The sequence below is a fragment of the Ammodytes marinus genome (genome assembly GCF_949987685.1).
Source record: "Ammodytes marinus genome assembly, chromosome: 20".
In the NCBI taxonomy this organism is placed as follows: domain Eukaryota; kingdom Metazoa; phylum Chordata; class Actinopteri; order Uranoscopiformes; family Ammodytidae; genus Ammodytes; species Ammodytes marinus.
This window is the reverse complement of record NC_137224.1, coordinates 10,801,994-10,829,289: the sequence shown is the minus strand read 5'-3', so window position 1 is coordinate 10,829,289 and position 27,296 is coordinate 10,801,994. Positions and strand designations below refer to the sequence as shown.

Below are 27,296 nucleotides of genomic sequence, written 5' to 3'. Positions count from 1 at the left end.
AGCAGTTTTAAAGGTGCAGTGTGTAATATCTGAATATTTAGTGGCATCTAGTGCTGAAAGTTCTAGAATGCAACGCCCCCCTGGGTTGCCCCACCGCTTTCGAATGATAAGAGAAGCTACAGTGGCCTTCAAGGACAAGAAGCTAGTTACTAAAGATGGCATTATCCACCACTGCCTCGAGTTTTCCACAATATTATGTGATGAGACACAGATGTATTTAGTTATTTATTCTATAGTACTTCTTCTTGGTCTTCCAACAGGTGCTGAGGACACCCACTTTAAAAATGCATTATGGCCATTAAGTGTGTCCATTCTGTGCTACTAGAATCATGGCAGTTCGAAATGGCGGCCTCCATTGTGCCAAGCCCCGCTCTTATGTGGATAAAAACGGCTCATTTTAAGCGGTTATATATTATTTCAAACACACTCATGAATATTATATTCCATTTTCTACCAAAACTGTTCTGAAAAATGCCAATAAATTATACACACTGCACCTTTAACGCATTGGGAAATCAGCCATCTGTTTTTGTGTTAGGGGGAAGGCTGTATCTCTGTTGGACCACCAGAAAACACGTTGCAATGTGCTGCTTTATAGCTCAGTGGCTGACAGAAAGCCACACCTGACCAATGGACACCCCAAAGGGGTTTGTCGCCCCCTCCCTCCATCGATCCCTCTCACTGCCCTTCGGGATCAGCCACCGGCCTACACAGCTGCTGCTCTTTTGCTCGTTAGTGCTCCAGTAAAGAGAGAAAAGGCAGCCCCCCCCCCCCCCCACACACACACACACATACACACTTACGTTTGCCAGGTGGTGGTGTTGTGGTGTCTAAAGGCATTCACGTCTGCTCGATACCTGTTGCCGATAGCTACACCTGCTGATTCTGCAGTGTCGCCTTGCATGCAATCTCTTTCACATTACCTGGCCAGCTTGCTGTCATTAAGTGGGTTCACTTTTTAGCTTTCAGGCTGTCCTTGAGTTATCTTGTTTTTGCTGAACTTAAGGTTAATGATTGTGGATAACTGATGTCATTAGTTTACGTACTGTCTCTATTTTTATTTTACAAGGGAAAATCGCATTGAGATTTCCATTTTCTGATTGTGCCCTGGCCATGAAGCGTACATAACGTTACACATGGAAAAAACAACATTAAAGAAGAACACAATGTTTTTCGCACTTTCAAACAAAAGAGGCGGAGGGTTGTAAATACAATATAAAAAGTGAAACAATGGCAGATCAAGGCTAATGCATTGTTCCAGTTAGAACTGAAATGACGGCTTGATTTAATCAATTAAAAGAAAGCTGAAATGCCAAAAACCACAGCTTATCAAAAGTGAATAATTACTTTTTATGCTGTTGACTATGGACGCAAACTAAGTAGCTTTTCTGTTTCTAACAGTTGGTTGGACAAAACAAGCCAGTGAATATATGAATAATGGCATATGGAAACTGTAACGGGTCATCTTAAACAAAAAAGTTTTTTAAAGCCGGTCACGAATCAAAGCAAATTGCTGCTGTTTTTTAAGTACTTCCTTAGAGAAGCAGAGGCATACGAGTTAAGCGAAGGTCGAACGTTTTTTAAATAAGTACAAGAGTGAAGGAGACTCTTTCATGGTGAGAGTTGATGATCATGACATTTAAGGAACAAATTAGCCTCTTTAGCCTTATGCTAATCGTAAGGGTGCTTGATACAATTTTTAAGACATTTATCTTGGAGTGGAACTCCTTAACTCACGTGCAAATCTCAGATTCTGACTCTCGTATTGCTTTTATTGCTCTGAACCATCCGTGCCTGTTCTGTTTTCCTTTTGTATCCTGTGTGTGTGGGTGTGAGTGTGTGTTTGTGTTTGTGTGTGAGTGTCTGCGTGTGAGATGATTGTCATTGTTGATAACACAAATTGTAGTATCAGTATTCCTACAGTGTTCTCAGTCCCTTATTCTGACTCTCCCACTCTTTCTTCTATACGCTGCATTTACATCACTCTCTCGCTCTCTCTCTCTCTGCTTACTGTTTACCCACAAACTCCTGGCAGATTCATCTCCCTTCCATATATTTACACCCTCTTTTACTCCACTTCATCACTCGCCATAACTTCCTCTACCCTGCCTGTTTCCTCCTCACTTACCCTACCTTACCCCTCCTCCGTCGCTGAGATATAGCTCTATGCTGGCTAGTAGATTTTAAGTGCTGTCATGACAGGTGCGGTGTTAAAACACTGTATCCTAGCAAGCAGAGTGTACTATCACATACACAGTGCACATGTGTGTGGGTGCTGATGTGGTGTGTGCTGAGGTGTTCATGCACGTGTGGGGAATACGCCTCCTTTCTTGTCAGTGCGCTTCCTTGGCTTGACCTTTTACAGCTTTAGTGATTTTTATCCTATAGGCCTGCGATATATTTCTCCCCATTGGAGGTCTTCATATTGCCTACACCTCAGCACTATTACACTATTATAACTCAACATAATAGCCTGCTAGCCACACACGCGTACAGATATTAATTCACACCTGCAGCCTTGTACAGTATGTGTGTGTGTGTGTGTGTGTGTGTGTGTGTTTGTGTGTGTGTGTGTGTGTGTGTGTGTGTGTGTGTGTGTGTGTGTGTGTGTGTGTGTGTGTGTGTGTGCGTGCATGCATGCATGCGTGCGTGTGTGTGTGCTCCCCAGGTGTGCAGGTGTGTGAATGTATGCAGAGTAGAAGGACATTTCGATATCAATACAAGTACATTTAATGTGAATAGAAACGGCTACAAATTGTTGTTTTGTGTGTATTTTTTTATTTTATTGAAGTGATCATTTGTATTCCTTCTTGCCACATATTCAAGCCATTGTATATGTCGGCGTGCACATGAATGCATGCGCTTCTTGTGATTTGAAATACACCACAGTTGGGGCTTTTGCCAACAATTGATTTTCCTATTCTGCAGCATTCTCCTGTTTACTCTCTCTCTCTCTCTCTCTCTCTCTCTCTTGCTTTGCTGGCACGCTCAGACCGTGTTTTTGCATTAATCAACAAATAGCAAATTCTTTCTTTGTACCCAAGAACGAGTGAGTGGGTCGACTCGTACCCAATTATTATTTTTCTTTAATATCCCTCCGGATTGTGTAGGTGATTGCTTTAAGCGGCGGCTTGATTAACGTTCTGGTATGTTCTATACGTTTGAGTACGTTTTGATTATTTTATTTTCTTAGTTTTTCTACTGTCTTTTCCCTTTAACTCTTTAGATGAGATTTCATTTTTGTAGACAATGGTTTGGACATTCAACTCTAATGCTCTAATGTTTCTGTTTACAGACTAAGGTGAATCCCCTCAATGTAACACCTCCCATTCAAGCTGTGGACATGGACAGAAACATACAACCTCCCTCTGAAAGGCCGGGGATCCTATACTCTATCCTCATCGGTAAGATAGTACATTGTACCAACACATTTCCACACATTTGAGGAAGCCATTAGGATTCACTCAGCAGAATAACACTGTATGTGAAGTCACAGTTTATATGATGCTGAATTTGCAAATAATACAATGTTAGCAGAAGAGAGATCAAATTGTCTACCTTATAATAATGCTCCATGAGTAATCTTAAATTGAAAGTGTTTCATAACAGGTAACGGTGTACATCGCTTCAGAATATCTTGATTACTGTTTGAAATTGCAAAAAATGCAGAGTCACAAAAAAGAAAAAAACTCCTAAGGAACTGCGTAGTCCATTAATAAATGTACTGACACGACTCGACACGGACTTGATTACATTTCCCAGACTCCTGTCCTGTGAAAGTAATCCGTCTAGAGTACGGATTATGAGAGACGGTGTCACGAAGGCCATGAAAAAAATCCATTGCAACGATTTGAAAATGAATTAATAGGTGTTGAGGGTCGTTTCGAGGAAGCTTTCATGTTTGAAGATTGCGTTGTTAGCCGTAGTGGCCTTCATCGGTTTAATATATGAACAGCGACTGGGCTATTGCTCTGGACATATCATTTTTGAAGAGAAGAGTGTTGCAAGTATGACAGTAGGCCTTGATTCTTGGACACAAGGGCATGCCTTTAAAAGTAGATGGGCATTCCACATACATCCAAATCTAAACATATATAGGGGGAATCATGCTGCCATGTCATATGCACAAGTGCCCTTTGTTGCAGAACTTGATTTCCCCGCTGGGCCATGTAGCATTCCATAGCGATACAGTGTATATGTATGTGTGTTTGTGCATCCCCACCTGTGGAGAACTGAGATTAAAGAACTGGGAGCATTAGACATGCCTCTCTCTCTCTCTGTCCCTCCCACTCTCTCTCCTGCCCATCCCTGTCTCTTCTATAGCCCCACTAGACTAACATATTGATTTGTATTACTGATGTCTCTTGTTCTGTCTCTCTCTCTCTCTCTCTCACTCACTCACTCACTCACTCACTCACTCACTCACTCACTCACTCACTCACTCACTCACTCACTCACTCACTCACTCACTCACTCACTCACTCACTCACTCACTCACTCACTCACTCACTCACTCACTCACATCAAATTTGTTGTGTATTTGCTCTGTTCTTACTTTTTGTATCTTGTTGCCTACTCTCTCTCTCTCTCTCTCTCTCTCTCTCTCTCTCTCTCTCTCTCTCTCTCTCAGGCAAACCAGAGTCCCATGCAGAATATTTTAGTTTGAACAGAACAACGGCGGAGCTCCTGCTACTAAAGCCCATCAACAGAGAACTGTACCGCAGATTTGATCTGGTTATCAAGGTGAGAAACTCAGGGGCCGCAAACAGGGGGGATGATAATCCTGATTCCCCCCCGCATGTATATTTGGGAAACGGCCGCCCTTCCTCCTCAAAAACAGCTGTGTTTTTTTCTCTCTCTTTTTTCCCTCCATGTCTTTAACACCTTAACTATCCATCAAGCTGTTGAGTAAATCTGTGGGCTTAAATAAGGACTAAATGTTCCTCCTCTCAGTTTATTCATTCTGTGCTGTTCCTGGTCAATTAAAAGTAGGTTACTCTGAACATGTTAAATGTGCGTAACTGTAAAGCATTAGGACCAGCCCATGCTGTGTGAAGCAGTTTTTCGTCTTAATTAGGCTGGTAATGGAATTACAGCAGCGAGCATACATCAGGTTCTGCTTAACTGAAATTGAAAATTGAATTTTGTACTATATGTGATGTTTATTCTCTTGTAGTTAAAGGTAGCTGTGTGTTTTAGTTCGACAGACATCAATACACTTCAAAAGCCTCCTCAAGAGAGGGCAAGGAGAAAGAGAAGTTAGACAGTGTAGGTGGATTTGAGTCTTAACTCAGATCTTACACTTGCTGCCGATATCATTATCTCCAGTGCAGGTCATGTTGAAATAACCCCGCCTCCCCTTGAGAAATGTGGGTTTTGCTGCCAACTTTGCATCTCATCGGCCTAATATAGAAATGGCAAAAAAAAAGATAAGAGCTTCCCTAGATTTAGCTGTTTTCTCTGATAAAAGTTTGTCTCTTGATAAAACGCACTCACCAGCGATGAATGACTCGATGTAACCAACAATCGCAATGTATTCATAAAGGCATTCTTTGTTATTGAAATCCAAATGTAGAACCATAGCATGTATTGGTAGCGTGGCATTGGTCAGAACTCTATTCACTATACGACCTATACGTCTCATGTAACACTCATTTAAGCCGGAGCAGAGGCTGGAGTTCAGAAAGCCAACCCAAAATAAACTATTATTTATTTATTTTTCTCTCCCATTTAGGCAGAGCAGGATAACGGCCACCCCTTACCAGCTTTTGCCAACCTCCAAATCGAAGTGCTGGATGAAAACAACCAGGCACCCTACTTCCTGGAGACCAGCTACCATGGTTACATCAACGAGGCATCCCCCGTGGGAACCACCATAGCGACCAATGCCAACCTGTCTGCACCGCTGGCCATCTTGGCTTTGGATAATGATGTGGAGGAGGTGAGAGAATAAAGGCCACACTGAGCTGTCACTGACTCAAGACATTATAGATTGACTCATACAGATTTTCTGCCAAGTGAAATTGTACCACTTAACATTTTCGAATGATGCCTTTGTCAAAGGAAAGTCTAATGCAAAAGTTCCCATTTGCAACTTAATTCAAATGTTAAAGGTGCTCCGAGGAACTTTCAGTTTGTGTTCATTCTAGCGGCCCATATAGAAAAAAGCGGTAGTGTTTTTACTACGCCAGCTGTGGTTTCTGGGTGAGCGTACCTATGACAAAGGCACTAAGAAAAACAATCTAAAAATAGAATTCTTTACACTGATGGTCCAGTTTGCTGTTACATGTCATTCATGATCATCAGAGGACAAATGAGACCATTTCAGAAATATTTAAAAGTTCCTCGTAGCCCCTTTAATTAAAATTGTTAATTAAGTACACAGTTGTTATGCATTTATTCCAATCTATATATTCAACATCAGTATTAATGGATTCTTATACAGTTTTATTGATTTTACGTTCAAATAAATACATGTTATTTTTGTGTGTGTTATGTTTTAGCCTCATTACGTCTGAGGAGTCACTTACTGTACATATGATTTGTTTCATATTTCCTTTATAGCTGAAAGCTAATCAGACGCCTGTAGGTATCAGCTGAGTGTGTTCAATCTATCTTTTCCTCCTCTTTGCTGATTGAAACGTCAACTGGTTGATGTTAACAACAAACTGCGTCAACAAAAACAAGAATCGATTGACTTTAAGTTTCAATACCTGTGGCCCGATGTTTCTTGGCACGTCATTACTAATACGTTTTGTCGCGTAGCAATTTACCAGATGGAAATCGACCTTTCGCATAGCCCTCTAATTACAGTAGATAGCACTGTCAAGCTTTCCCTACTTGCACAGCACATAGGCAGTTTACAGTGTTAATGCTGGATGGTTTACTGTTCAAAAATATATATATTTTTTTTTTCTTCTTCATGGAGTGGGCCATTTGTTTCTAGCCAGCTGCTTCTACTTGCCAGCTGAATGAAAAATTGTAACTGATTGTATTAGCTATATGTAGCTAGCTGCAGGGATGAGTTGAGCCAACGGTCATTTGTTGCTGTGCTGTAATGTTCCACATTCATAGAAAATAAGCTCTTTGATACTTTCCTAATCCATTTTAATATAAGATACAGTAAACACACCAATTCCTGTCTTCCAACAAAATGAAATAACTGTGTAAACTAAACTGCCAAGCATGGTGGCTATATTTAAACCGGATGTATCATACAGAAATGAAGACTTGAGCCTTTGAATTGTCCATGTTCCCTTTTTTTGTTCCACTAAATCTCTTCTTTGTGCCGTGCTTGCAGTGTGCATGAAGTGCCCTATCTAATTTCCCTGTGAATCTGGCTACTAAAAACCATTTCCCTCTTAAATTGCCTTTCAGTGATAATGTAAGAATTTACAGTGCTGCAACATTGTTATCGCCAGTGCATTCCCGAGAGCTTAGCTTGTTTAAGATGTAACATAGGCATTTTGACAAAAACAAGCCTAGGGTTCATTGCTTTCTTACAGACCCCCACAGCTAGGAATGGGCTTAGTGGGGATAATGTGTGTGTCAAGCGGTGTCTACAGTCTATGGTGTGTGTGTGTGTGTGTGTGTTTTAGACTGTGTGCTTGTGGCGATTGATATATGTCGAGTTATTTTGAATATTGCTAACCCTGGTCTTTCGTCCAGCATTAAGTACCAACAATGATGATTAGTCCTAATTGCTTTTAAGTGCCGTCCATCACTTTTATTTACGTGTGTGCATACAATTGTGTGTGTGTGTGTGTGTGTTGGGGGGGAGGGGGGCGTGTGTGTGTGTGTCTCCCATTAACTCTGTTTGTGTATGTGTGTTTATTTATGACTCAATATCCACACTGGCTACACTGACAATATCATCAGCCTCCTTGCCCTGCTGAGCCAGCCTTATGTAGAATGAAAGCTCACAAGCGCACACACACACACACACACACACACACACACACACACACACACACACACACACACACACACACACACACACACACACACACACAGGAGGTGACTGTGTGGGTAATGTCAGGGGGGGACTTGGATGTGGATTGCCTTTCGATCACTGAGTATAGCAGACACACACACACACACACACACACACACACACACACACACACACACACACACACACACACACACACACGCACAAACCACACACACACACACACACACACACACACACACACACACACACACACACACACACACACACACACGCACAAACCCACACACACACACACACACACACACACACACACACACACACACACACACACACACACACACACACACACACACACACAGAGAGCCCTCTAGAAGGAATTTGTTTATGCCCAGTAAATCTTGAGAGGATTTTTTTTAATTTACCTTCTTGTCAAAGCAATGGCTCTCAGCTGTTTTGCATATGGAAGCATTTATGTTTCTCCCGCCAATTTATACCAGCTTATCATTAACATAATTAATTAACAAATAATAATCTTTACTATTTCAAGTACAGACCTTTACTATCTATGGTACAGACACGGAGAGGGACGGATAAAAAAAATCCGGCACTTGGTTATTGCCTTCCTAAAAAATGTGTCACTATTAATATCTGCTCTTTTTTTATTTTCCCTGTAGTAATTGCTTAGCATATACAGTGTCGTGCGAAAGTTTGTGAACCCCTTGAGCCTTTTGGAATTTTATTTATTTTAACCATTATTAATAAATTTTTTTCAATACCAGTATTTTTTATATGAAATAACAGATGTTTGTTTATCAATTCAACATTTTTATTTTCCAGAAATCAATTGTTAAAATAGATAAAACAAATTATTTGACAAATGTTGTATGTGCAAAAGTTTGTGAACCCTAAGCTGCATTGCTTAAATCGAGCAAGGTAAACACAATCAGGTGGGCCAAACTGATTGATGAAATAGACCAATGTAGTGAGAGATCTTTAGGGAAGAAATTGGGCGCCACTAGATAAAACAAAGATAAAACCAGGTCAGTTTAGGCTCACCAAACTGAACCCATACAGGTCAGACATGCTCAAAGGGGAAACAATCTCAGAGGATCTCAGGAATAGAGTTTTGATGCTGCACATTTGTCTGGAGACAGCTATACATTTGTATAAAAAAGTTTGAGCTCCATCGGCCCACCGTGAGGCAAATCATCTACAAATGGAGAGCTTTAAGAGTGACTTAACATCTGCCTAGAAGTGGACTTCCTTCAAAAATATCTTCAAGCACCACAAGAAAAGGGATTTTTCAGGTAAAAGCCAACCCACACATTACATCTGGAGATTTGCAGACCATTTGCCATCACCATTCTTCACTTGGGAGAAGGTTCTGTTGGTGGTAGGCAGAGTTGTGTTTTTGCCCAAACATGGCGGTTTTGGTTATGACCAAACAGATCAATTTTGGACTAATCTGTCCACAGAATAAGACTTCAGGTATCTCCAGGTGCTCTCTGGCAAAGCTGTGACAAGCAGTTTTGTTCTTTTTTGAGAGCAGAGGCTTCTTCAGCAACCCTCCCTTGAAAGCCATGTTGACTGAGTTTTCTTCTTATTGTGGAACCATGCACATCTGTCCCAGATGTTGCAAGAGAGGTCTACAAATCACTAGATGTAATGTGTGGGTTGGCTTTTAACTAAAAAAATACTTTTCTTGTGGCGCTTGAAGATATTTTTGAAGGAAGTCCACTTCTAGGCAGATGTTCAGTCACTCTTAAAGCTCTCCATTTGTAGATGATTTGCCTCACGGTGGAGCTCAAACTTTTTTTGAATTAATTTATAGCTGTCCCCAGACAAATGTGCAGCATCACAACTCTATTCCTGAGATCTTCTGAGATTGTTTCCCCTTTGAGCATGTCTGACCTGTATGGGTTCAGTTTGGTGGGCCTAAACTGACCTGGTTTTATCTGTGTTTTATCTAGTGGCGCCCGATTTCTTCCCTAAATATCTCTCATTACATTGGTCTATTTCATCAATCAATTTGGCCCACCTGATTGTGTTTACCTGCTCCATTTAAGCAATGCAGCTTAGGGTTCACAAACTTTTGCACATACAACATTTGTCAAATAATTTGTTTTATCTATTTTAACAATTGATTTCTGGAAAATAAAAATGTTGAATTGATAAACAAACATCTGTTATTTCATATAAAATATACTGGTATTGAAAAAAATTAATTAATAATGGTTAACATAAATAAAATTCCAAAAGGCTCAAGGGGTTCACAAACTTTCGCACGACCCTGTATACCTTCTCTGTGTTTGCTGGGAAAGATCAATGTTGCAAATATCGCCTGTGTTCCTCCTAAACACCTTTTTTCCTCCTCTCTCCAACATAGACCAGGGATCCTCAGTTGCTGTTATCCTTGGACGACTTCTCACATGTTTTCTCCGTGTCCGCAACCGGAATACGGAGATATCTCACGCTGGTGCAGCCGCTGGACAGAGAGACGCAGGACTCCTACACGTTCACGGTACATTCTACAGCTCTTTAGTGTGTGCGTTATGTACAGTGTGTGAGATATATAGAGAGAAACCATACACATCTGAATGCATTTGAATAACTCAACTCAAATCATAGGCCCCTTTGATAAAAAAAAACATTGAAAAGCCTCTTTACTGTTATCTAGAGAAGGGAAACCTCAAGAGGAGAGGAGGGTAAAATGAAAGAAGAGAGTGAGAAATAGAGGGAGAGAGAGGGTGGGGGGTTATTTGTTGCACATGCACCTGTAGCTCTACAAGGTCGGGTATTACTTAAAGCCTAATTTGGCTTCTTGCTTCTCCCTTCCAAAGGGGGAGAAGAAAGAGAAGAGGTAAGGGAGGAGAAAATTAAAAGGATGGCTGTGGTGGTGAAAACAGACTTAAATTGAGATTAAAGAGCACTAGGTTACAGAGAAAGAAGAAAAGACAGGGACATAGATGGAAAGACCATAAGAATGGAAAGGAGAAAAGAGAATGGAGAAATATCAGATCTACATTTACAAGTAAACTGGGCACATTCAGGCCTACCTTTCACTTTACTGTTTGAATATGGATGTCATTTTATATTGCAACACTTATTCTATAGATTTGCTCAGCATGATGACATGAGCAGGGTTTTTCATAAATGTTAGAGATAGTGCTAGTGGTATTCAGCAGTCAGGCCTATTACACTGCCCAGACACAGGACTTATTACAAGGGTTGCTGCCTCTCTACATTTACCTTTTTCCATCAATTTTCTGTTTCTGTTTTTTTTTTACCTCTACTTTTCTCTTGTTGTTTCCCCTCCCTCTCCCATCTGCCGTTTTACCTTCTTATATCAGGGCAATAGAATTTGGCAAGCTTCTTTATTGGTTGCCAAGTATGTGTGCCTCAACATATTGATGTAGGCTACAGCATTGTTACTTCAAGCGGCAGTCGGTTATTCGTCAAGTTCAGCCCTATATCACACTTGCTGGCAGTCTGCGTTTTTTTGTGTGCACGTTGTGTGTGGGCGGCCAGCAATATTATATGACTTTTATGTGTGTGTGTGTGCATGTAGGCTGCTAGTTTTAAAAAATGGAAGAAGAAGCAGAAGTTCTGTTGTATTGATTGAAAGGCAGAGGTGTAGTAATCATCATGAAAGCCTTCGCAGGCTAAATTAAAGCGGGGGGAGGAGAGAGAGAGAGAGAGAGAGAGCTCTGCAGGACATGCAGGATGATTTTCATTTAAAGTAGTCAATCAGCTTCTTGGCAGACAAGCCTGTGGAGGAGATTGGTATCAGTGAAGAAGGCTTCTGTCGCTTCTGTTGATATGCACTTTGATATGCACTATGGATGATTTGAAAAAAAAACCTGGAGTACATGTTGTAGTTGTATTCAGGAGTATAAACTGCTTCACAAAGAAAAGTGGAGTCACGACATTCACAGCACAACATCATCCAGCTGTGAATGTATACACCGCTGTTTAACCATCATTTTAAAATGGACACGTTTCATATGCCAAACAGTGGATGTTAGCTATGCCTATCAAAAAAAGCTGAAATTACATAGCCCTATATTTTGAATTGAAAGAAACAAACTGTAAAAATAATAAAGAATTGGTTTTGCTTAAAGGAATAGCTCTGGATTTTTTGGAAATAAGCTTATTCACTTTATAACAGAGAAACAATCAAGAGTGCACTGCTTGCATGCCTGTACACCAAATAACAATCTAGTGCCAACAGGCATATAGCATGAAGAAATAGCTAGCTTGGATAAGTCCAAAGATAATAACCAAAATCCTCCATATTTACGGCTATATGTCGCCTCTGTACCTCCTGACATATCCTTTAATACAACTTCTCATTTGTACACTTAAGTTGTTGAGTTTATTAAATGGAAGTAGTAGAACATGTTAACTGGTTAGCTTAACCCCCGCTGCTAGCCAGATTGCTTTTATGTTTATTTAACTATGCTTCCAAGTCTGTACACTTAGCTTACTTAACCGTCTGCTGGCTTCGGCCATATGTTTAGCATATAGAGTGCTATCAATCTTCTTATCTAACTCCTGGCAAGAAAACAAATAAGCCTATACAACACAAATTGTGAAACTATTCCCTGTAAGAAATTACTTTGGAGAGAACATATCAAATCATATAAAGGATATACGTTTTTTAAAGCAGTGCGAGAACATCAACACTGTGATTCATTTGTTTACAAATAGTAATCACATTTGATAAAGGCATTGGGCAACAACCATCATAGAGAGGAATGTGTTAGATTAATGGGAGACAGCCGGAACAACTTGGTTCAAAGCGTTTAAAGAGTTATCAGTTGGACTCATGAAAATGTCAAACTAAACCCAGAGCAGGGATTTGGATTGAAAAAGCACACAGAACTTTACCTCATACAGAAACAAGTAAACAAACAGACTCTTTCAAAGTGCCAAGAAAATATAGTAGGTACACCGCCTGATAAAGGTAGCTTTTTGTAGCTCCGACTAGAAGTAACAATGTATGTCTTTGTTCTTGTCACAGAAATACAGCACACACACACACACATTGTTATTCATCCTCTCTGTCTGTGTCTCCGTCTCTCCAGCTGCTAGCATCAGACGGCGTCCAGCAGAGCTTGCCGGTGACAGTCACGATAACAGTGCTGGACGCTAATGACAACAGTCCGACTTTCCCTAACGTCTCTTATAATGTCAACCTGTTTACTGATATGATGCCGGAGGAAACTGTTTTACAGGTATACACTGCGAAACACACCCTGCCTATCACAAACACAGTGACTTAAAATGTGTGATATTTTTACAGCATATGTTAATATAAGGTTATACTGTCATATGGAGGATGATTCTGACAATGTGAAATGAGTGTTGTGACAGATGGCCCTTGTGTTTGTATGTATATCTTCACAGCTGTCAGCAGTGGACTCTGATGCAGGACCCAACGGGCAGGTCACCTACCGGATTATAGCTGGTGACCAGGGACATTTTCTCATTGGCAACAGGTAAATATAGGCTATCTCCTGCATTTATGATGATTTTATTTTCATGTTAAAGAAATGGTGTGACATTTTGGGTGAGAGGCTTTCTTGCTGATAGTTAGTTGAGTAGATTGATCATGCTCTCATGTCTGTATGCTCCCGATGTTAGCTTATTCAGCATAAAAAAAAGACTGAAAACAGGGGGAAACGGCTAAGATCCACAAACAAACAAAAAAGAAACCAAAAAATAACCCACTACCAGCATCTTGTTGTCTGCTGCCTACCATGCTGCGTTGGCTTCACAAGCTGTGCAAACATTGTATAAAGCTTTCTTATTCATACATTCCTATGTTCTTGGCCACGGTACAATCACTTCCTGTAGTCTTGTTGTGACTTTGACATAGCCGGTAAAGACTTTCCCTGTGCTCCAAATACCCATAATTCCCAGCTGTTAGGCATGCCAGAGAGAGAATTACGATGTCCCAATTCATGCATGCCAAACACAGTATGGCAAAAATACCTTAACTAAACCTGGTCGGATTTTGCATTTTGCAAAAACCAAAAAAGCATGCTACTTTAGTTGCTATTCTAACCCACAATTACCTGCACAGTGGAAGTTACATCATCTGGGATTTGGAACGAAGGGTAAGTCTCGGCAAGAAAGCAAATAAGCACATTAGCGAAAACTTTACTAATTCAGGGGATTCTTCCATATTATAAAGCTCAGTGCGGCTGTTCTTGTATTGGGCATGGGACCACAAAACCACTTGCGAAATAACTTATAGATTTCAATGGTATTTTTAGAGGTTTTAGTTTTGTTGTTATACATATTGCTATCAAAGTGTACTAAGTGTAAACAGTACACCCATACATACAGTATATCATTGACCCATTAATAAAACCATGATTATGAAAAATTGCTATAACCTGCAGGGTAATTGACGTGATAGTCGGCGGTTTGTATCTCGGAAGATTTACCAATTTTTTTTTTCAGTTTTAGCTTTTTTCAAATCACTTAGCAGCTTTTTGTTTGAGTATTTTGAGTTCAAGTTGTTAATGTTGTGATACTATAATGAACTGTTTTTCACAGCACTGGGATCATTACCGTGGCACCAGGTATTAATCTCGCCGTCGGAAAGAGCTACGCTTTGACTGTGGAAGCCATAGACAACGGGCCTGAACCTCACAGAAGGTGAGGGCTTCTCTCTGTTTGCCTCATCAGTCTTTTACTTCTCTCTGTCTGGGTCTGAGGCTTTTACAGGTCCTCAGGTTATCAGAGCTTTTTTCTCTCATTTTCAGACACTCCCCAGCACTATACTGTATATATATGGCTCCCTCTTCGTTTCTCTTCCTCTGCCATTCTTTCCATCTTTTCACCATGTTGCAGGTGCAACCTTTTTAATATCACGAATCATAGTTGGGAAAATGGCAGCGGAGTAGTCTGAGAGGAAAATTGATAGGTTAGGCGTGGAGTCAAATGTATTGAAAGGGTTTGCCTCGCCAATATAGTTACCCCCTTCTTGAGAAATGGAAAGAAAATTAGAATGTCTACATGTCTAGTAAAGAGACAGCAGTTTTCAGCAACTGCCGGCACTCATAGCATCTACAATAAATGTCAGAGATGGGGTAAGAAACTGAATGTATCTGTCGCATTCTAAAGGATAAGCACCGACTTGAGGAGATGGCATTTTTCTGCACTTTCCCATCTCGTGCCCTTCATTTCTTCCATGAACTAAATCGATCAGGTGCCATAACTTTTTATCCAACTCATAAACTGTTCCCCAATCTGGGTCTGTTTCAAAAAGCTGCTTGCTTCTAATATTTTGAAAACCTTGTGTTTGTGTGTGTGTGTGTGTGTGTGTGTGTGTGTGTGTGTGTGTGTGTGTGTGTGTGTGTGTGTGTGTGTGTGTGTGTGTGTGTGTGTGTGTGTGTGTGTGTATTGATTGGGGAGCTAAAGTCTGGCAGTTAAATTGTGCGATTTTAGTTTTAGCAATTACAGTGCAATATCTGAGAAACCAAGCAAACACAGACATCGAAGCGCTCACAGACTGGAACGCGGTCAATGTACAATGCTACACATATTGATGTAGCAGCTGCACTGGGCTGAGAGTTTGATTCCTTTAGTGTTTTTTTGTGTTTGTTTTTTTGCTGCACCATGCCTGAACTCGATACAAGAAACATCATAGAACATGGACCCAGTGGAAACACACCTTGTACATTGTCCCTTCTGTACACAGTACACAGTATTAACACTATATGGAAATCTTTGAAATTACAAAAGCCATACAATATGATCTATGGCCCCAACCTGAAAAATAGCCTATTTGCAGATACTCAAAGCACACTTGGGTTATAGTTCTTTGTGTTTTGCGCTCTAGAATAACTCAACAGAAAGATAAATTAGCACTGCAGCGTCCTTGCAGAAAGGACAAACGAGCCAAGTCCTTACTCTTTGTAACAAGAAGCACAGAACCAAAGCAACACTTAAGTTAGGATCAAACAGGAACATTTGATGAAGTGTCAGTGCAGTACAGAGGAATTGGTCGCTTGTAAGGTAGGAATGTGTGGAAGTTATTGAACAGGTTCATATAGACTAAGAATAGCAATGGGAGATATATTTTTTTCACTGGATAATTTGTGTGTATCATTACAAGACACACTTGAGTAGATATTTCATTTGAGATGCAACTTTGGGATAAGGCCAATGTGAATCTGGTTGATTGTTGGTTGTATTCCTCTGAACAGTGGCGCCTCCTGACAATAATCTCAGGGGGGCCAATTGCTGCCATGATGGGTAAAATGACCCAACATTAACCTAAATCAGATAGCTAATATGACAATTTCATATTGCATTTAACAGTTTGTTTTTCCTGTTCATCTGGCATAACCACTCTGGCACCATTAGACAAGCATTGTAGGGGAGAACGGGGTAATTTGTCACATGGGTTGGATGTCACATTCGTTATATCTCGCCACCAGAGCGCGCTAGCTCTGAAATGTTGATATAAAAAAGGTCCAGAATTGGGATCAGAGGTCACATATAGACTTCCTTGGAGGAAGACAGCTGCATTTCAGGTGAGAGGATATTTTGTGTTTTTCATGTCAAATTCAAAATATTTTGCTTCTCAGTATTTTTCTTCTAGGCTTTTACACAATGGGTTTATAACAAAACACTTGTTACCCTCAGAAAGTGTGAAGGGTAAACTATAGTTTAGATTGTGGTTAGCAAGCTAATTAGTTGTCAGATGGTTGTTGGCCTTGATGCTAGCAAGAAATTCAAGTTGGGGTTGGTCGTCAAATTTTTTGGGGGGTTGGTTGTCACATGTTATCTCAAGGCTGCAGCCAGAAAAGGAACCCAATAACGAAATAAATTGTCAAGCTGTATCCTCACTGACACCCCAGAGAAGGAAAGAATAGAGCAGGAAAAGGCAGCTAGCAAGCAAAAGAAAAAAGGGCAACAAAATCAAAACAACCCAGTGCATCCCAAACTAGACCAGCTGCCAAGGCTACAGAACGTTATGTAGGCCTATTTGTCAACTTGACAATGCAATTAAACATTCAAATTTGGTTCTGCCTCCTTGCCTTCTTTTTAATATGTTTCCCATTAAGATACCATTGTGACAAACAACCCCATAGTGTGTGACAACCGACCCCTTGATGGGGTTGGTTGTCACGATGTGTCAGAGTGTCTTTGATGGTAAATTACTTCTTCATTACAATAAGTTGGAAAAAAAGAGATACACACATTTCTAGCCAACACCTTAAGCTTCAATTTAATGTAGGAATGGCTATTGACAGATGTTTTGGTGATGAGCAATTCTCACTAGAGTAAAAAGTGTGCCTACTTACCCCGTTCTCCCCTACTGTACAGTATTTTTGGACATTAAGTTAGTTCATTTCTTGAATAAAATTATTTTTGCTCTAAAATGATTTAATTATCCAGCTGTGGCCATCACAGATAACTTGTCATCTACCGGTGTGCTCCATAGGCTTCCTTTAAAAGTGAAGAGACCTGCTCTACAATTAATCACAATAATCTGATTGATTTGACAGTTGTGTTCTGATTAAACAAAAATGGATGCTGGCATAGCATATGTGCAACATTAACAGTGCTAATCATCACATTGGTTTGGGGGTTACTACTGTCTACAGCACTTGGTAGCTAGGTTTATGTCGGCTGGTGATAGCAGCTGTCAGAGTAAACAGTCTATGGATCAGCTGTTGAACGGCGCTGGCGCGTTCATATGCAGATTGATGTTCAATGTTTGTTTTACCTTTTCTGAGAGATGATGCATAGGGGTGACACCCGAAGTTATCCATGCGGTGTCTGTGCTGCCATCAAGATGGATAAAAAGCCAGTATACAGTCCATTATCATCATGCAGTGGCAGCAGAACAGAGCGTTAGCGCCTTAGCATCCTGCTAGCCTCATTATCCGTTCAAACGAGCCCCGTGAAAATCCGCGTTTATACGATCCCCCAATCCATCTTGGTAGATACTTGCTTGATGGTTACATTTTGTCTGGGAAGGACATAGTCCTTTTAATGACATGATCAAGTAGCTTGCCAGCCTAGCCTGAGTTGATATTACTTATGTTGATCTTGAATATGACCGCTTTGGGCTGCATACCGAACATGTGACTGTATCAGTCACTGTAATTGGTTCATTGTTTACTGTACGTATAACGACAACACGTTAGGGTGATCACCCCCGGAACCCATAGAGATTGCATTGCGAAGCCTGCAGTTTGAAAAAAAAGGGGGGGCGATTTTCAACCAGCCCGAAATCGCCCCAGAGTGACGGTACAGAACACAGACGCTTGTACAATGATATTCAGACTTAGATGCAGGTAAAAACTGTATTGAAATCATAAGTTATGATTATAAATACAAACAAAATATATGTTTCATCATTATTATTATCATTATTATATTTTAGTTTTTTGCTGTTATGGCTCAAGCCGCCACTGCCTCTGAATATACATATTGGTGCTGTATTATTTTGCTTGCGTCATTAGTTATTTGCATTAGGAAAATGACTAGATGAAGGGGGAAAAAATAAGGAGAAACTGCATTTATTGAGAGTTTACTAAATTCTTGTAAACTGTTAGATGTAGCATCCAGTCCACAAATCTGACTGACTGCCTGCTTAATATGCCCCATGTAAAAGCCAGCTAATACCCAAGTTGCCAGATGTCTCCAATGCATTGACTTGTTCATATATGTATTACAACTACAATGCATTGTTCTCTCTAACAATGTTAACAGTCATGATAAAAAGGATAGAATCATTTCCGCTCACGTGCCCGGCGTCAGCTATGAAGTTGCCAAATCAATACAGCATGTGAACCAGGTGGTTCCAGTGATCGGTTCACAGATTGTCTCTAAATTTCCCCAGGCCACCTTGTTTATTCCAGCTGAATACATAAGCCAGCATAACAAATCAATATCCATCCCTGCTATCTGATTTATTAATAACTATGGGTCAGGACCCAAAATGAGCGGTGTGTCGTCTCACTCGTGTGGGAAACCAACAAGTCATGAGTGACAGCATGTTTAAATGACTTTGGAATTTCAGCTTTTGAGTTGTTATGTCTCTGTGGCAGGGTGTTAGAAAAGTCGAAGGACCCTTGAGATCCTTCGTTTCATTTGGATTCCGAGTGTTTTTTTTTGCATTGGCCTAGATAGATGCTACCCCAGAATACTGGAATACGGTTTACGCTCCGGGATCTTATTTACACTTTGTATCAAACCGAATGGGTAGGAGAGAAAAGAGGGCATCACCGGAGAGAGAACAGATGAGATAGGATAAGATGTTAGATCAATATTCTAGATAGAGATCAAGATGAAGAGATAATTTAACACTGTACCCTGAGAGGCATGTAGTAAAATATAGAGATCGTGGGAAAAAGTCATTGTTTTGCAAATCGCAAAGCAGCATTGATCAATTACTCAATACATACTACTCATATAACTTACTTAACTTCTGTAACTTTGCCCACATCCTCAAGATCCACATGACAGCTTTTTAATGAACTACTTTACTGTAACATGTTGCTAAGTAATGCATTATTGCCCAACACTGATCACAAGTAAGTCACAAACTTGGCACCGAAGTCCCGAGTCAACACAAAGTCTTAAGAGTTTCGCACCACACAAGTTGTTACACCTACTTGACCAATTGCAATGCCAAATGTGCACACATCCATATATAGTTAAAGTACAAGCAGTAGTATTCTAGTGTTACTTCTACTACTACTGAGAGAAACTATTATAGCACAGGAATCATGATGTCACGTTTAATTTCAAGACTAGTGACGGAAATCCAACTTGAGTCCAAGTCACCTAACTCAGGTGAACTTCTTCCGGTGAAATTCAGTTATATGAAACATATAGAGTATATTCAAATGGGCCTTGGTCCTCATCCAAAAAAAAATATTTATGAAGAAGCACGACAGTAGCCTGGTCCTACCAGACCATCGTACTTCATTTCATTTGTACAGAAGGTCTGGAACTGCTCAATTGACCAACGTTCACTCACTTGGAGGCAGGTGTACGTTAAGGTTTAAAATGATTGGATCTGCCCAGTGCCACTCTGGATCTGCCAACCAATCGCATAGCGTTTGGTCTTGCGCCGGGACCGGCCGGAAACCAACAAAACTCAGCAAAGCTTGTTCTTGCTCCCGCTTTAATTTATCGATATTCGGCAGCGTTGCCACAACAGACTGAATAGCTTCTCTCGTATCCTTATCCATTGTCTGTGACAACAACTGAAACTGGCACACAACCTCGACGTCATCGTTCTCAGCCGCTCCCTCTGTTCGCTGATTGGACCAGCAGAAATCTGCTCGAGCAGGAACCCATGAATATACCGTGGACCCAGACTGACTACTGAAGGGAAAATTAAATTTGAGCGGAAGTAGGTAGGCTAGCACGACAGTAGCTGGTGGAATCCTCTGTCAGTATATCTACATTGGGTCAAGTGGGCCTCAGTACTGCTGTGCATAGTTCAAACAGCTTTGACAGTGCTCGCAGCCAAATGTGTGAATGCAGTCAAAATGTGATTGTGGGGGTTGCCTTACAATGTGAACAGTGATGTGACTGCTTTAGAGAGCCTGTCAGACACTCCTGGAACAAACTACTACTAAAAAAAGTTGTGCAACATTCAGGAAGTATTTGGCAGTGATAGGTGCAGCAATTGGATGCTGAGGGGTTCAGATAAGTATAAACAGGATGGTAAAGTGCCCTCTGACTCTGACAAACCACTCATCTAGCCCCATAATGATTTGCTGGACCATGGAAACGACTGGAGGAGGAGGAGGAGGTGATTTGTGTGTGCGGCAAGGCCAGGGCGGTGACTCAAAGAGCTGAAGGGGACAGAAAACGCTCACAATACTATATGTCCCTGTTGTGCTCAAGAGTCAACAACTTCATCCTCTCCACAAGAATATGACATGCAAATCAACTGTACAAGTGGGACCAGTTATACGTAACCATGTCAATGAAATGGATAATGCATCTTAGATAAGAAAGATGGAATCGCTTCCATTGGGTACACAAAGAGAGTGTAATGATGGAGGTAGAGAAGGAAGAGGAAAATCCCCCAGTCCCTAAATCAATTTCCATTGAGAAAATGCCTGAATTGTTTTAATAAAACACTGGCTTTCAAGGTCTCTCTCTCTCTCTCTCTCTCTCTCTCTCTCTCTCTCTCTCTGGCGGCTCACAGTTTCCTAGCTTTTATGTGTTCATTCATTTATTGTTGTGAATGTAAACAGATTTGGTGAGCTATTGTTTGGACCCAAGGTTCTTTGGCTTTTTTGTTCAGTGGATGATCCAGTTTGAGTGGAGTAAAATCTCTCCCCTCCTCTCCCTGCTGAAAACCCACCGCTCTCTGCAAAGATTCCCCCGAAAGAAAAGAAAGAGAAAATTTGTCTGAAATTCAGGGTGAGCAAGCGGTAAACATCGTTGGTTTCATGTGGGGGTCAAAACTGAAAGACGAGGAGTGACTGGATTTCATTGACGCTTTAAAGGTTGGGAAAAGCCAAGTTTGACATTTACAACGTTCAAGATTGGAATTTTACTACCGAGTTAGAAAACTAGTGGTAAACTTTTATACCCAAAGTGACCTTTTCATTCAGAGCATTTTTTGTGTGAGCTAGCCTCAGGCCTAAGCACAAGCAGTGGGGTAAAATAGTTCAGTATATCCTCAACTAAAAAAACCTTACTTACCCTCTGGTTGGTCAGTCAATGCAAATGGTCCTCAAAATTCAGGAAATGATACCGACACATTTCTAATATAGGCCTACAATAATTTGTTTTAATAGGTTTTGCATCTACAGTACAATAACATGTTAAGGTTATTTGCCTCTTTGATGGCTGTCTGTTGATATTATTTAAAAAAAACATAATGCCTCGAATATAATGTATAACACATCATCAGTGTTGGGAGTAACGCGTTACAGGAAGTAATGCATTACTGTAATGCATTACGTTTTGCTGTAACGCGGTAATGTAAGGCATTACAGCAAAAAAAATGGTAATATGTAACGCGGTACATAGCTCAGAAACGCGCGTTACAATGCATTTTAAACCCGAAATTGACTGGTTTGTTGTTTTTATACAAATTGGCCAACACCGCGAGTTTCGCAGAGGAGAAAAAACCCACGCTAATGTTACTGCTAGAGGAGAAGAAAACTCGATTTGCTGCTACAATTGATTCCAAAGATGCGCTAGCCTACTGGCTTCCGTCTCACTGCCCAAGTTATTGAAAACTTTTGTGGTGTTTGGAGACTCTGACGTGAAAGCACGTATCAATCTGTGCTCAACGAGCAGCGGATGCTGCCGCGAGCCCCTCCCCGTCTAAGAGCACTCGGAGGCGGTCAGTCTCGGAGCAGCCCCTCGGAGCGAGTCCCTGCCTGCTGTCAGAGCAGAGAGGCGACACACCTCCGCGTCCAGGCTGCAAATGAATCGCGCTGTTGTTAGGTGCGAAATCGGAGATAGTGTGCCACGAAGCTATTTATGCTGAAGCGGTATTGCTGGATTTAGGAGTTATTTAGAGATATGGCAAGCAAAAAGTTGACGAGTAGGGAGTTGGTATTCACTCTTTCTACGGCCCCGGTCACGGTGCGTCCATGCGCAGCAGTGGTGCAGCAATGCGACGCAGCATTATATATATATTAATATTATCATATTACAATGATAATAATGATGATTATAATAATAATAATAATGAAGAATAGAAGAAAAAAGGAAATAAAAATGGTGGTGGGTAAAAAAAATCATAAACGCCTACTGTTTATATGAGTTTTGTGGTGTAGTTCTAGTTCTAGTTTACAACTGTTGGCTTACAACAAAGTGGACATCATTACAAATGGATGGAGAGTTGAATCTGATTAAATAAGTTCAACTCTCTTTCAAAATATCAGGTATTTCATGGAAATTACATAATAGTCTGGCCGCCACCATATGACGTCATAATATGCTAATTAGATGGGAAAATTTACTCCCCAGATAAACTTTAGGTCATTCTCAATATTTGTCTCATTTACACTTTGTCTCTATCTCAAATCACTTTCAATCCAGAGCCTTCTGAAATTTAAGTGTCAAAATCTAGTATTTTTAAAAATAAAACCCGGCGCCTAAAGGGTTTGCTTTGATGCAATTTATGAAATCTTAACATAACGGCGGCAATGATGGTGCGTAAAGGACAGCGCAGTTGGCAAGCTCTCCTCAGCACTAAAAGTGCTGCAGCAAAAAAGTCACAATAAGAGTTGATCGCTTTGTCGATTCATGCCTCTGACACATACGTCGACTCCCAACATAATGAGTGGATGCTTTGAATTAGCAAAGGAGATATATATTTAGGCTACTATTGTTATTATAAAATGTCACGCAAGAGAGACGATAAACAAACATAATGGGCTGTTATCATTTAGATTAGATGGCAAGATGATAAGGCAGATTCTTTGGAACAACTAAAAAAGGCAAAAGTTGATGATGATGTGAACAACTTGTTTGTGCTTTTAAGTCGCCAGAATGCAAGAAACAAATCTTTGAGGCTCAATTTACTTTTTCAATCTACAGTAGTAGGCTCTAGCTCTATTGATATTAATATAGGTTAAATAAATACCTAAAGATACAGTATTTCTATTATAAAATGTATTGCACCATGAGCCATAACTGTGACCATTATATTATATAGCATAGGCCTACTTGTGTTAGCCTTAAGCTTAGCTCAGTCATTATGCCATACCATGTCACCTCCTGCTGTGTAATGAGCTGCATTGAACACAAGAAGATCTATTGAGAACACCAAATCCATATTTCATGTTATTTTGGTGAAAGTAATGCAAAAGTAATGTAAAAGTAGTGTAATGCCTTACAATTCAAAGACAGTAATATTGTAATGTAACTAACTACTTTGAAATGCCAGTAATAAGTAATAAATACCGCATTACGCTTTTGAAGTAACTTGCCCAACACTGCACATCATATAGCTTTAATGAAGAGTTTCAACAAGCTGATAGAATATATACAGTATATTCAAGCCTGGATTGAATATTCTAAACTAAGCTACCTAGTGAAAAAGTGATTCTAAGCGTTTATCAGGGAGGATTATGATATGCTTATTAAGTATGTCTTTCTCCTCACCTTCCCTTTTCAGATATGAAATTAATCTCAATAGATGTAAGGGTACTCAATGGATGTATTGGTAATTTTTTTTTGTTTTTAAACAATAACCTTTTCCTTGCCTATAGTAATTCATATTCCTCATATATATCTTGGCTCTGTTTATGCATGTAAGCGTTTTCTAAACCAGGACAATGGTCACCCAACCAAGGAACTCAACTCTGTGTCACTTTTAAAGGCACTACACGTGATAAGCATTATTTAATAGGAGGCGTGTAACATATGTTACCAAGACACATAGTTCCCACAAAGTAACCCTTTGATATTGGCCCCACAAACTCATGTTCCCCGACCGTGGAAACAATCTCGAGCGTCCTAGCTTTTGCATCTTGTTCAGTGTCAAAATTTCACACAAAATCCTCTAAAATAATTGGTATTGCAGATGTCACTTCTTCTGGTTGTTTTTTTTCTTCCCGTTGGGTCTTAATTTAATTTGAACGCAGCACGTTGTTATCTCCCTTATTTGGTAAGGCAGTCAACTTGCCAGAGGGCAGAACAATGTAGTTCTGTTAACATGACCACTGTGGCCCAGGTTAATCAAATATATTCAGAATGTAAAAGGAAAAATTGGCAGCAGGATATCAACGAAATAAAACCGCCTTGTGAATTGTTGAGTGACATGCTGTCTTTAAGTACAAGAAAGGTCTTAAAATATGCCTCGCTGCATAATAAGGTTTGCGACACCGTATAATAAAGGGCACTGTAAAATAAGATATAATATACAGTCCCCTCCATAAGTATCGGAACAGTGAGGCCAATTCCTTTATTTTTGCTGTAGACTGGAAACATTTGGGTTTGACAACAAAAGATTAATATGAGACAATAGCTCAACATTTCAGCTTTCATTTCCAGGTATTCACATCTGGATCTGATACACAACTGAGAAGATATAATTTTTTGAAAAGGAACACCACATTTTTAGGTGAGCAAAAGTATTGGAACAGATAGACTTTAAATAAATTTAAGTAAATAAATCATAATATTTTGTCGCAAATACTTTGCTTGCAATAACTGCATCAAGCCTGTGACCCATTGACATCACAAAACGTTTGCATTCTTCTTTTGTGATGCTTTTCCAGGCTTTCACCGCAGCCTCATTCAGTTGCTGTTTGTTTTGGGGGGTTACTCCCTTCGGTCTCCTCTTTATCAGGTAAAATGCATGCTCTATAGCGTTTAACTCTGGAGATTGACTTGGCCAGTCTAAAACCTTCCACTTCTTGCCCCTGATGAACTCCTTTGTTGTTTTTGCAGTTTTTTTGGATCATTATCTTGCTGCATGATGGAGCATCTTCCAATCAGTTTGGTTGCATCTTTCTTTAAATTGGCAGACCGAATGTTTCTGTAGACTTCTAAGTTCATTTTGCTGTTGCCATCATGTGTTACTGTGTTGTTGTCAAGATGAACCTTTACCAAAGTGATGGAAAGGCTAAAGTTTGGAGAAAGAAAGGATCTACTCATGATCCCAAACATACAGGCTCATCTGTGAAACACGGTGGAGGCAATGTCATGGCTTGGGCTTGCATGGCTTCTTCTGGGACGGGCTCATTATTCTTCATTGATGATGTAACACATGATGGCAACAGCAAAATGAACTCAGAAGTTTACAGAAACATTTTGTCTGACAATTTAAGGAAATATGCAACCAAACTGATTGGAAGATCCTCCATCATGCAGCAAGATAATGACCCAGAACACAACAAAGGAGTTAATCAGGGGCAAGAAGTGGAAGGTTTTAGACTGGCTAAGTCAATCTCCAGACTTAAACCCTTTAGAGCATGTATTTTACCTGCTAAAGAGGAGACTTAAGAGTTACCCCCTTACACAAACAGCAACTGAATGAGGCTGCGGTGAAAGCCTGGAAAAGCATCACAAAAGAAGAATGCAAACGTTTTGTGATGTCAATGGGTCACAGGCTTGATGCGGTTATTGCAAGCAAACGATTTGCGACAAAATAGTACGTTTTATTCACTTTAATTTATTTAAAGTCTATCTGTTCCAATACTTCTTCTCGCCTAAAAATATGGTGTTCCTTTACAAATAATGATATCTTCTCAGTTGTGTATCGGATCCAGATGTAAATACCTGGAAATGAAAGCTGAAATGTTGAGCTATTGTCTCATATTCATATTTTGGTGTCAAACCCAAATGTTTCCAGTCTACAGCAAAAATAAAGGAATTGGCCTCACTGTTCCGATACTTATGGAGGGGACTGTACCTGTCTAACAAGCCAGGGTCACTCCACACACAGAGAGGAACTTTTATTAGATGAGTGAATACAAACAAAGTGCTTTCGCTCTGCGCAAACGGATCATTAAAACAGCGGAAGGAGTTTGTTAGATGGCACACAAGGAACCTTTCGCCCCGGTCTACTCACTTCGCCACTCACACCGTTGTTGACTTAGGCCTATCGATTAGCTAAACACAGCACGAAGCGCAGGGGAGGCAAACACTGGCCAGGCACTCTTTAACTTGAATAATAGACCATTCACCCTACCTGACACAGCTGATTTTTTCTTTTTTTCTATAACCCACTATTCTCTTGTGTTGCCCGGCCTACAGCTCTTCTCTTACTTTTTTCCTCCTCTCATCCCACTCAAGCATTTCTCTGATACTATTCATTATTTACCTCCGTCTTTGTACTCTCTCCATCGGGTCAATCTGTCATATGACAACCTTCTCTCTCTCCGTCCCTCCCTCCCTTACCTTTAGGTCAGCTATTACTACGGTCTATATTGAAGTTTTGCCCCCAAACAACCAGAGCCCTCCCCGTTTCACCCGCCAACCATACAACCTGGAGATCAGCGAGGCTATGAGGACCGGAGCTACACTGCTTACTCTACAGGTATAGGCCTATACATTCTCTCTCTCAGTCAAATAACACACAAACAGGCATGAACACACACACACACACACACACACATACAGTATATATATATACACACACACACACACACACACACATACTGTATATCAACAATTTTTTGCTATCTACTCGCACCATTTATCTTACTTTTGACTCAATATTTCAACCATCCATTCCATCCCCTTTAGCCAATTAATTCAACCACTTATCCATTCATTTAAGCTATTTCACTAATTTTTGGGGTTAATTATACCAATCGTTCATCCATTTTTAAGCTAACTATAACAACTGTATATTTATATTTTTTGGCTAATT

General features: G+C 40.3%; 1 protein-coding gene across 1 annotated transcript in view; it reads left to right on the top strand.

Moving 5' to 3' along the window:
• LOC307266459 (protocadherin-15-like) overlaps nt 1–27,296 on the top strand; it is a gene marked incomplete at both ends in the record, with an annotated part of 135,721 nt that overhangs the window by 38,263 nt on the left and 70,162 nt on the right. The window contains 8 exons of the mRNA XM_080048487.1: nt 3,296–3,404; nt 4,631–4,743; nt 5,735–5,941; nt 10,341–10,475; nt 13,042–13,191; nt 13,364–13,455; nt 14,522–14,623; nt 26,828–26,960. Coding sequence (XP_079904613.1) covers nt 3,296–3,404; nt 4,631–4,743; nt 5,735–5,941; nt 10,341–10,475; nt 13,042–13,191; nt 13,364–13,455; nt 14,522–14,623; nt 26,828–26,960 — 1,041 coding nt within the window. The remainder of the gene's footprint in view (nt 1–3,295; nt 3,405–4,630; nt 4,744–5,734; nt 5,942–10,340; nt 10,476–13,041; nt 13,192–13,363; nt 13,456–14,521; nt 14,624–26,827; nt 26,961–27,296) is intronic.